The sequence below is a fragment of the Mauremys reevesii genome, linkage group 1 (assembly GCF_016161935.1).
Source record: "Mauremys reevesii isolate NIE-2019 linkage group 1, ASM1616193v1, whole genome shotgun sequence".
In the NCBI taxonomy this organism is placed as follows: Eukaryota; Metazoa; Chordata; order Testudines; family Geoemydidae; genus Mauremys; species Mauremys reevesii.
The window spans coordinates 169,334,742-169,346,846 of NC_052623.1; the positions used below are offsets into that span (position 1 = coordinate 169,334,742).

Here is a 12,105-nt window from a genome sequence, read left to right on the forward strand (position 1 = left end):
GAGTTGTCTTTGAAGATGAGCTCTGGTGTATCACAGCACACCAGGAACTGGCCAACATGACTTCAAGGAAACTGAAATGTTCCTGTTTAGATGTGTGTGTGCAGAATGCCCCTTCCTAACCCGGGTATTGGAGTGTTCACCACACATTGCTACAGTCAATTAAATTTACAGTTTCTAGTTCAACTTTCAGAAACGATGTTTTTAAATGGAAGTTAATGTGAAGAATTGCATTCCCACATGTCCTTTGTAGTTGTTGCTTTTACAAATGTTAACATCTTTCCTTTCCACAGAGTGTGTAGTGGCATGCCATGCATTTGTGGAAGTGAATGCTTTGGGCCTAACAGTAGCTGCCCTTAGCAGCTATGATTCCAATATGCGAGCAGCAGCGTACTATGTCCTGGGTTCCTTTCGTTCTCACCTGGAAGGAGCTCGCTTTCGAGAACAGAGACAGGTACAAATGTTCTAGATTTAACTTATCCATGATATTAGAACCTGCCTTGGTAGGCACACTAGGACAAATTAATTCCTGGAAGGGACCCTTTCACCAGCCTCTAGTTTCCATTTGCCCTTGGGTGGGTGAGCAACCAGGTTTCTCAAGCCTTGGTTCAGTGTTTAGTAGTATTATTAATCTGTCCTCAAAGATGGGATTGTGTTTCTCGCACACTTTCACTTGTTTCAAAGTTAGCAATTCCCAGCTATAGAGATGTGTACTTAAGAGTTGAATGAATTAATATAATGTTCTTTTAAAAGATCTGTTATCCTCTTTCCTATTCTGTTTTCTTTTTTCTGTATTTATTATGATTATAATCAGTGAGCTTTAAAAAAAAAACACATTTGAATTCTTAGAACAGTCATTCTGCTGGGATTGTGGCTTGATTTGTTACTTGTAAAATACAATTAAGGTCTATTTTCCCACACTCCCATCAAGGAACATCCTGCTGTATTATCTGATGATGAGTAATACTAGAGCTTTCTCTTCCTTGTTCTTGTGCAACAGCTTCTCTATCTTATGGATGTTGTGCAAAATGGAATCAGACAACCGAATCTCAGGTTTACTTTCTCTTTGACCCTCTTCGTTGCTAGAGTGGTGCAGCAAATGCTGAAGCCAGGTATTGTAGATTAAATTGTATGTTCTGTGGTTTAGCTTCTGGGGCTAAAGCAGGGAAAACAACATTGCATAGAACGATTAGTTTCAGTGATACTGTAGAATCAAAGCATATTGGTAAACATAGCAACCATGAGACATGCTATAGCATGGTCTCCACTCCAGCATTTCCCCTGGAAGCCAGATGTATCGATGCTGCAACTCTACCTCAGTTTCCTCCACTGTCCTTTTACCTGCTCCAGCTGTGGGCGTGGCCCGGCCCTACCACTTTAGGGAGTTCAGCTCCTTCCACTGCCTTAGAGACTCTTACAACAATATATAGCCCGGCCAGGCTCAACAGGCCCCCTCTTCCTCACAGGCACACCTCTGCTGCTATAGGTTTTGAGGGACAGGCTCCTGTGTCCCAAACAACCCCACTGTTGAGGGGCTGGCGCTCTCCTCTCCTCCCTCAGTGCAGAGGTGTGCTGGGCCATTGGGGGCCCTAAGCAGTAATATTCCCCCCTCCCCAACACATACTAAAAAAGCGAATGGGGGTCCCCTTGAGCTGCTTGGGGCCCTAAGCAATTGCTTAGTCTGCTAATGCCTAGCACCGGCTCTGCTCAGGGGTTCAGGCATACACGTCATCACGGTTCCTGTCTTCAGTCAGGCTCCTTGCCATCCACAGGACAGCCTGTCTGCTGTACTCCCTCCACACCAGCCTCCAGCTGCTGGACTTCCTTCTTTAAACTCCCCTTTCAGACTTAACAGCCAACCCTGATGTAACAGGGTTTGACTAATTAAGCCTCAAATTGCTGTTTAACCCTTTCCAGTCAGGGACAGAGTTTATGTGCCCTATCCCGCATGCCTTCAAATGTTTTGAGGAAAAACCTTCATTAGAATCTAAATCTTAGGAGTGGAAAGTGTCGTGCTTTGTGTGCAAGTAGTTGCCAGTTCAGATCCCATCTAATCTGTTGCAGAGGAGGTGAATATTCTCTTCACAAATTTTGGGCTCAATACAGGAATAACTGGATGAAAATGAATGGCTTGTGTTGTACAGGAGATCAGACAAGATGCTCTAATGGTCCTTTTGGGACTTAGAATCTGCGTGTGCATGCCTGACTTAGTCATGCAAATAGCCTGATGTCTGTGCAAGCCAGGTGGGATATTTGCACGCCTAAATCCAGGCATTAATGCGTGCATCTCCAGATTTGGCCATAATACAAAAGTTTAAAAAATGTGGTCTGTGGAGACTTGGCAATTTGCATGGTGTGCTGGCTCTCCTCTGTGTTTACATCTAAAAATATAAGAAAATACTTTTCTTGTATTACTTTTCCATTTGATTAATTACTGTAATTGCCACAAGAATGTTTATAGGATCATGTGTGGGAGGAGAGGTGGTCTGCAGTATTGCAAATAGGATCAGAGGTGTCCACAAGACAGTCTCTTCTAAGCAGCGGTTCACACTATGGAAAATGTTGGTGAATCCCTGCCCTAAATGGCTATTTTTATCAAATATATAATATGTGGAATAACTGCATAATGTTTCAGTGATGTGTTTCTTTGGTACTGATGTTTTCCTGTAAGCTAAACCGATGATTGCATGGTCTGGAATTTGTCCATGATTTTGAGTTGGCTTTTCCTGTAACACTCTTCACCATGCTTAGTATCCTGTATTTTTTAATGAGATTCCCTGGGGCTTATCTTTGAATTTCACTGCTTTTAACTCTGCAGTAGATTTTTATTTCTGAGTGAAGGGTAACTTTGGAAGTATTGAGAATTGACCAGTGTTAAAGATTCATGTGATCATTTGCTTGGTGCGTTCTCTGGTTGTGTATTTTTGTTTTAAGTAAAATTAATAGTTAACAACAATACCGTCACTGTTACAGTATGAGAACATCATACTTGCCACACTGTGAAATATTTCTGACATCTACTGCGGCAACAAAGTGTAGATCCCACTTCATCAGTGAGGTTGTGAATGTGCACAGTTAAATTTCCCTCCTCAGCAATAACCACTGAACTCTGTTCACAGAGGAGCACATGTACACAAAGATAAATAAATTCCTTCTGTCGCATCAGTACTTGGACTTGAAGAAAGTACCGGGATTTTATCAGCTTTTCTACAGCTTTGATTTAGAGGTAATGTGAGATTCATGTCCTGTATGTTTCACAAACCTTAAGAGAGCAATATATTGCCTGGCTTAGCCAGTATTATGACTTGAGGGTGTTATTGTCTAGTAATCAACCAAAAAATCCCATCAGTTTTCTACTCAACACTTGTAATTATTTACTGGCATTTTTGTTTCATTTTTATTTTCATATAAATATTTATTATTTCTTTTGTGGTGGTGCCTAGTGGGCCCAATTAGGAATCAAAGCTCCACTGTGCCAGGCACCGTGCAAACACAGAATAAAGATCTAGTCCCTGCCCTGAAGAGCTTACAGTGATAGTCTAACTTAGTTATTAATGCTGAATTCAGTGAAGATATTTTAGAAATAGCAACCTTTTAAATTTTGTCTCTGATCACATTTGCCCCATTGACCCATTATTCCTGCAGAAATCTGTCTGTTGGTTACATTTTGTGGTGGTAAAAACTGAAAAGAGGAAGTCCGGAAAAGTTGATATTGCCACTTGTAGGAAACTGTATTGTTTGTGCTGAGGCTTTTCCCAGCATGTTTTACTTCAAAATCGGTGACTCTGGTACTTTTCTGTGTGGTTTCCAGCACAAAACAGAACGTGAGTGGGTTCTTAGGCTTCTTGGAGAAGGACTGCGAGATAATCACTGCTATGAGCTGTACAACTATCAGAGGATTTTCCATGTCATTTTGTGCTTCTTCAATAGTCCACTGTGTGATGAAGCCTCCCAGGTAATTAAAAGGGAAAAAAAATGTAAAACTTCAAGCAAATTAAGAAGGGACATGTAGATGCTCTTCTTTCAAACATACTGTGGTTCAACTGTATGGGGGGAAATAGTCTTGATGTAAGTGGATATGTGCCACATTCTCATCATGGACCTGTACCATTTTTCTCCAGCTGACCTTAATGGTCAAAGGCCTCATCTACACCAGTGAAACTAACTTTAAAAATTGTAATTTGTGCACGTTCAGTTTCATAGTTGAGTCTTTGCCCTTTCTAGCATGGTTCACAAGCCAGCATTCCACTATCACTTTACCCTAAACGCTAGCCTAAAGTAATAATATTAATAGCTTGCTTTGTTGTATTGAGTCATTATACCCGAAATGCAGCCTGTTTATAAGTTTGTCAGAAATGAAGGGCTCAGTCCTATAGGTGATTGAGTCGTTCCTCCACGGTGTGGGTATATATGGAGTGGCCAGCTGACACAGTGAGCTAATGCACTGGTTTTGTATCCTGGGGGAAGCAGCCAAACAGAATTTAATGAGGTCAATCTAATTCCCTCATTAATTTTACCTATCTCCGAATAGAAACATATTGGGGACATTCTTTCTGTGATGAGCGTCTGCTCCAGTAACATAGGGGGCATCCTTACAATGGAGAATAGTGGAGGCTTATGTCAGTATTTTTAAAACTGAGTGATTTTGTTTCCTCAATTTTTGGATACCCAACTTGAGTCTTAAAGTCTTAAAGAAGCCTAACGTTCAGAAAATGTGGAGCATCCACCCTTGGAAAATCAGGTCCTTTATGGTGTCTCAAGTTGGGCACTCAGAAATGGAGGTATCCAAAATCACTAGTTGCCTTTGAAAATCTTGGCCTAAAAATAAAAAATTATCTTGTTTCCTGGGCACTGCTTTTCTTTAATGATTCTAATATATCTGCTTCAAAATTAGAAAGCATGCTGTTCTTTGGCCGTTCTGAAGAACTTGAAATGTTTTGTTACAGTGTTTGTCTCTATGTGATTAGATACTGTCCACCAATTTTTTTAAATAGTTCACATTTTTTATTTCAGTATTATATTTACTCCTGTATGAATGGCTATTTTAATAGCTGCCTCTATTAGCTATCCCTCTAAAATTACATTTTAAAAACATTTTTGTTTACTCACATCACAAAATGTATAACAATTGGCATTCCCAGTAGAGGAATGTCATAAATGATGCAATAATAAATGCCTTGAACTCCTATAACACTGCAGTCCAGGCACTTCACAAAATCTCAGAACACTATACAAAAATTAACTCATTATGCCTCACAATACCCCTGCAAGGTAGGTATCATTATTGCCATTTTATAGATGGGGAAACCTGAGATGTACTGAAATTTAATAGCTTGCTTCTGGTTACATAGCAAAAGCTAAACCTAGAAGCCATGTCACCTGACTCCCTAATCTGTGCTTTAACTTCTAGACAGACTTCCTTTCTATGGCCCTGTAACCTGGCCTTCGCCAGCCTAGGCCCCCAAAACACCCAGAGACCAATCGAGGTGCAGCACCCGTGTCCTTTTATTGTTTGTGTCCGTTCCCACCACCTACTATTTACAAGTATTTACAGAGACCAACACTCTGGGAGACCACTAGCTTCCCAGCCAGCAGAGATCTAGAGCCCATGCACCTCCCTTTCCTGTCTCTTAGCCAGCTTTATAGGCCTGCAGGTGGAGCCCCTCTGGTAATTAGGACGTGGCCCCTCAGCCAGCTCAGCTAACCCTTTTCCCTCTGGAACCGGGCTAACGGGCCTGGCTTGTTTCTCCTAGCCAGCACCCTGTTACAGGCCCTGGTCAGCAACGTACTTAAGCATGTACCTAGCCTTCAGTAGGCCCACTGACTCATGCTTTGATATTGCTTATCTGTTTAAGTTCAGTGAGGAGCGGGTGCCTACGTCTCTGCAATAGATCATCAAAGCTAAGGGGCTCCGGCTGACGTCTGTGTGGAAGGTTATAGGGTTCAGTCTGGCATTTTCCCTGTCTTGTCATTGTTTTCATTTGAATAAAAGCTTACCAAAAATTAGATTACCATTCTATCATTCCTAAATGTTTATACTAGTGAACTAGCCCACAGCTGTAGTTTATTGAAATAAAAGTATATTTTGTTTTCTGTTTCAGAGTCACATTCTGGAAATACTGCAAAATGCAGCACGTATCACTAAAGCTGCCTATGAACTGATACGAGACCATAGCCTCTTAACCTGGATATTCTATATTCTGGAGAAAAGGTACATAGAAGGGGGATGTTGTAATGAGAAATAATTGTACTCTTTGTGTATAAAGGGAGTATTTGTGCAATTGAAAACAAAAATAAAAGGGTTTATTCACCCATCTGTGTGTGTGAAAGAGACTTACATAGAGGTATCCAATCAGTACTCGTGGTACTTCCACACATAAATGCCATCCTTAGGGTGAAAGAACTTGTTGAACTCTAAAATGTTTCCTAGTGTTGTTTAAATTTTGGGGGATGTTTTTTAGAAGCTTCTCAGGAAGGTACTATCAAGATGACATATTAGGATAGCGCATTAGCCATTCACTTCTTCAAAGGTTGCCTTAGGCGCCCAATCCTGCAATGACCTCTGCATGGCTGTTAATTTGATCCTCTATCCTGAACTGGCTGTAATCTCAATCTCTCTCTCTCTCACTCACACACCTACCTTTCGCATAGATAATTCTTACCAGCTACAGACAAGGAATCAGGAGAATCTGTGCTAAAAACAGACTGAGCATACTCCCAGCCCCCACCTGCAGATAGATTTGCAGAGTATAAACCCTGTAGGTGTCTTTCTTCACACCTGTCTGGAACTGGAAGCATGGATTTGACCCAGTATGCACAATACTTATTTTGTGATTAGATTAGAAAGCATCTTCCTTGCCTATGATCAAGCAACAGGGGTATTGTTTCTAATTATGTGGGATGGGTCACTGACCTCCAAGGTAATGAATAATTGACATAAGAATAGGTTTTGTTGTGTTAATAAAATGCAGACAATCGATTGATGATCAGCGTGCTGACACCTATAATAGATCTTTTAATGGAAAAAGAAAGATTGATGACCTGTCCTCCTAAAGAAGAGGTGGGCAACCTGTGGCCTGCAGCCTGTCAGGGTAATCCACTGGCTGGCTGGCAGCAGTTTTTTACATTGACCATCCATCATCCCCCCAGGCCATGGGGTTCGCTTTCGGACGGATGGGAAGCAGTGTGCCCAATTTTTGTTTTTAAAAAAACCAGTGATGGGGGGGACTACCACCTCCCCTGGAAGCCTATTCCAGAGCTTAACTATCTTTATAGTTAGAAAAATTTTCCTAATATCCAACCTAAAACTCCCTTGCTGCAGATTAAGCGCATCGCTTCTTGTCCTGCCTTCAGTGGACATGGAGAGCCATTGATCACGGTCCTTTTTATAACAGCCCTTAACATATTGGAAGACTATTATAAGGTCCCACCTCACTCTTCTTTTCTCAAGACTAAACATGCCCAGTTGTGGTTTCCTGATAGGTTAGGTTTTCTAAATCTTTTATCATTTTTTTTGCTCTCCTCTGAACTCTCTCCTAAATTGTGGCACCCAGAACTGGACACACTACTCCAGCTAAGGCCTCACCAGTGCCACGTAGTATGGGAAAATTACCTCCTATGTCTTACATACAACATTCTTGTTAATACACCCCAGCATCATATTAACCTTTTTGCAGCTGCATCACATCAACGACTCATATCTAGTTTGAGGTCCACTGTAACCCCCAGATCCTTTTCAGCAGTACTACTGCCTTGACAGTTATTCTTCATTTTGTAGTTGTACATTTGATTTTTTCATTCCTAAGTGAAGTACTTTGCTCTTGTCTTTATTGAATTTCATCTTGTTGAATTCAGACCAATTCTCCAAGGTCATTTTGAATTCTAATCCTGTCCTCCAAAGTGTTTGCAACCCCTCCCATCTTGGTGTCATCTGCAAATGAAAAATCTTTAATACAAACCATACTTGATCTAAAACAAATGGTGGACATTGTATGTTTTGCAGTTTTATGGATTGCTTTGGAAAAATATTCAGATTTAGTGAAAGGTATAGTTGAGTCAAAAATCATCAGTTCTATTTATGGACCTTTGCCAGAAAGCTCTGTCAATTCCACATAATAATAATAATTAATAATAATAATACGTAGCTCTTATAAACTGTTACAAAAGAGGTCAGTGTCCCAGTTGTACAGATGGGGAAACTGAGGCACAGAGTGGCAAAGTGACTTTTCTAAGGTCACTCAGCAGGCCAGTGGCAAAGTGGGGAATAGAACCTAAGTCTCCAGAATTCCAGAACAATGCTGTATTCACTAGGCTACGCTGCCACCCACAGAGGTGTTTTTTATTCTGTGGCATCCAAACAGGAAATGTTGGGAATTCCCAATGTATGGGTGAAACCTAGCAACCAAATCCTCAGTCCTGCAACGAGTTCTACATGGATAGCCCACTTGGAGCTCCATTGACTTCAGGCCTGCCTGCATGTTCAGGGCCCCAAATGCTAACATGTGGCTCCTTCTAGGAGATGGATTGGATGGTGACCGGGTCAGTTTCTGCATTCCACAAAGGCATTTTTGTTTGTCTTTCAGGTTTCTGGAAAACAAGGTGCTAACCAATGTAATCTCCTTAGTCCACACTCTGTGGATAACAAATTTAGGAAAGAAAGGAAGGGTGATGCCACTTCAAACTCCTTGCAAAAAAGAGCCGCAGGAGAATCAGAAGTTCCTTCCTCTTCAGCTTATAAATGAGTTTCTGTATGTTTTGATCATGCTTGTTAAACACATTCGGTAAGTCATTCCCAGTCAGGTTTCCAGGCTTATGTGATCACATTGTTATTCAGTTTGAAATATATTAGGCCAACATGAATTCACTTAATCTCTGATAAATTAGCTCTTTCCCCTTAATTTTAAATGGTGATAAATGAACCTGGGTGGAGAAACTTGTGCAGAAAGATTTTGCTTTTAAAAATATTAACAATGAAGTGGTGACTGTAAGGTGACTCATGTTCTAAGTACTGGATAGATAGTTTTTAAAAAGGCAGTATTATGTAATGTGTCTTTTTCCTGCTAGATCAGAGCCTGAATCCAGCACTTCAGCTCTCTGGCAGGCCTCCTCCCTGAAAAGCTTCAAGCTCACTCTGCCTGAGCAGTGGTCACAGTCTCCGTGGATGAGTTCTGCTAGGTTCCTACTTGATGCTTGGGCCAGATCCTCAAAGATATTTAGACACCTAATTCCCACTGAAATCAATGAGAGCTAGGTGCCTAAATACCCCTGAGGATCTGGGAGTCGGTCCATAGCATCTGAAGACCCCACTGACTGGGTTTGCATTCATTATCTGATGCAGCCTTGGTTAGCAAGGGGTCTGTGTGAGGGGAATCAGGCTCAGGCAAAATGGTATAGGGAGGTATAGGCTAACAATGCAAAATGTTCAAAAACGACAAAGTGTTTCAGGTGCCTGAGTCACTTTTGAAAATGTTACCCAAAATTTTTTTCCAGCTCTGGCAGTTCTTCCCCTGTGGAAGCCTGTCTGTGTGCTGGCAGGTGGAAGGGGGTTGGGTGCAAATTTCCTTGGCTCTGGACTGACTACCATCTGCCCGACTGACAGAGGAAGAGGATTTATTATTATTATATATCATTTGTCTTCTCTGTTTAGATCATAAGCCCTTAGGGGCAGGGACTGTCTCTATTTGTACAGCATCTAACACAGTGAGGCATTGATCTCAGCCTCTAGTTCAGGGGTAGGCAACCTATGGCACGGGTGCCGAAGGCGGCACACGGGCTGATTTTCAGTGGCACTCACACTGCCCAGGTCTTGGCTACCGGTCCCGGGGGCTCTGCATTTTAATTTTAATTTTCAATGAAGCTTCTTAAACATTTTAAAAACCTTATTTAGTTTACATATATCAATAGTTTAGTTATAGATTATAGACTTATAGAAAGAGACCTTTTAAAAACGTTAAAATGTGTTACTGGCATGCGAAACCTTAAATTAGAGTGAATAAATGAAGACTCGGCACAGCACTTCTGAAAGGTTGCCGACCCCTGCTCTAGTTGCTAGCATACAAATAATAAATATAGTCATGGTTAAGTTTATAAAGCTGACACTAGGGAAGTTGGCTCCGTACTCAGTGGAGCTTCAGTGAGTAGTGTAGCTGACTCACTTAGTTGGCTTTGAAAAATCTTAACCAATAACAGTAATTGTGCAAGGTGTAGAATACAGGTGTGATAAAAAGACAGTCTCTTTCTCAAGGGGTTTACAGTCTTCCCCTCTTGTCTTTTGACATTTATGCTGAGAGAACAGACAAACCAGGTCATGGTGAGCAAGGAGAGACTACAAGGAAACTGGTGATGTTTGGTACAATAAGCAGTGGTCTCATTCTACCGTAGCCATTCATTCAGATGGGTGTTTGTCACATCATGAAAAATAAATGTATTGTTCTTCCCTCTTGAAGTTTGAAAACTCATGTAAAATAAATACTTCTAGATGAAGCACCAGAGCATTTCCCACACTATTGTGTGCTGTCTGGCTTTTACTGTTACCTTTTCCAGGCTGCAGGTAATCTGTAGAGCAGAGTTGTTTTTTGTCTGTCTGTTTCATCAGGCACTAAGCAGCAGAAATTCAGCCTGAGTGAGAATAAATGCATCCTAAGAAACTAAATTTAAAAAATGAGAAGACTTTAAATAGCCATGTATTTCTAGCATTTTTTCTTTTGGTTAACATGTAGAAAAATATATTTTATGAACTTTTTTTAAATTTGCTTTTTCTTTTTGAAATAGGACCAACTTGGATTTTGACACGCTCACTCAGTTTTTCAGTACATTCAGTTCTGTGCTAGGATACCGAGCTACTGTTCTTGAGGCCTTCAGGCAAATGGGCAGATTTACTGTAAATGAGAGTGTCCTTTCAAACAAAGATGTCCTAATGCTCTTGCATAAGTGGAGCATCATTGAAAGAAATCTGCAGCTCCAAGAAGATGTGCAAACAACTGCTCAAAAATATCAAGTCAAAGAGTTGCTTAGTAAGTATTAAAAATGTTGGTTTAAAAGTGCATTGGTTACAGTGATTTTTAACTTTGTTTAAACAAATAAAAGGGGATTCTGAGAGTTTTTAGGAACAGATATTTCCAAAGGAATCCAGTTTTAAAGTAAGAAAAAAAAATCAGTGATAAATCAGGTACTGTGGTTTGTAAAAATATATTTTATTATATTTTAACATGAAAGTAAATATAGTTTTTAAAAAATTGTGTGGAGGCTTAGTCATCAGCTTGCCATAATAAACTAAAAATGTTTAAAATGTTCTATCTGACAGAATGGCATAATGACTGTGGCAGATTGTGTGGACAATATTTTCTGGGGTTTTGGCAGCCTGTTTGTATCTGTTGCATATTCTATTTCTTGCAACAGAAATATCGGATCAAGAAGCCAATGGGTTAATCAGCTGGAATGATGAAATTCTGACCCAAACAGTTTTACTGGTTGGTCTCCTCCATTTAATAAAGTTCTCTCATTTCAGATAGTTGGTATATACCTTTCAAGAACCTTACACCAGAATTATTTTTATATCAGTATTAAATTCACTTTTTTTTTCCCTTCAGAGTGGATTTCAGTTTTTCACCTTTTTGCTTTCATAACAGGACATTAAGGAATTATTTTAATAAAAATAGAATACAACACTTTATGGATAGGTTAATATGCATTTCTTTCCATGTTTTTAAAGGACACTGGAGAGTTGAACATTTTCCAAAATGTCCATTTTGTAAAAATAAGTTTTAACAAAACTGAAGATTATATACAAATATTTTTATGAATTAAAAAGAAAACAAAAAACAAAATGCCAGTGGGAATAGTGTTATAAACAAACATACAATGGTCTGCAGCGTTTGCAGCCAAAGCCTTGCAGAGTTCTAAGAGTGCTTGAGAACTTAAAAATGAAATTGATTTGAAACTGGGTATAAATCAAAAATGAAATTGACTAGTCTATTTTCATTGTCCATGCTGAGAGAAATACAGAAAGTAAAGGAACAGCACAATGAGTGAAAGGCAAATTAGACTTTTTACCGCTCTTTCCATTTCAATAACATATAAGGATTTGGAGGTGGGGGAGGGAGGAAGAGG

General features: G+C 40.1%; 1 protein-coding gene across 1 annotated transcript in view; it reads left to right on the forward strand.

Moving 5' to 3' along the window:
- Positions 1-12,105, forward strand: part of URB1 (URB1 ribosome biogenesis homolog) — a 76,941-nt gene that overhangs the window by 60,976 nt on the left and 3,860 nt on the right. The window contains 7 exon segments of the mRNA XM_039538964.1: positions 291-451; positions 998-1,109; positions 3,117-3,223; positions 3,809-3,952; positions 6,099-6,208; positions 8,580-8,777; positions 10,768-11,009. Of these exon segments, the coding sequence (XP_039394898.1) occupies positions 291-451; positions 998-1,109; positions 3,117-3,223; positions 3,809-3,952; positions 6,099-6,208; positions 8,580-8,777; positions 10,768-11,009 (1,074 nt within the window).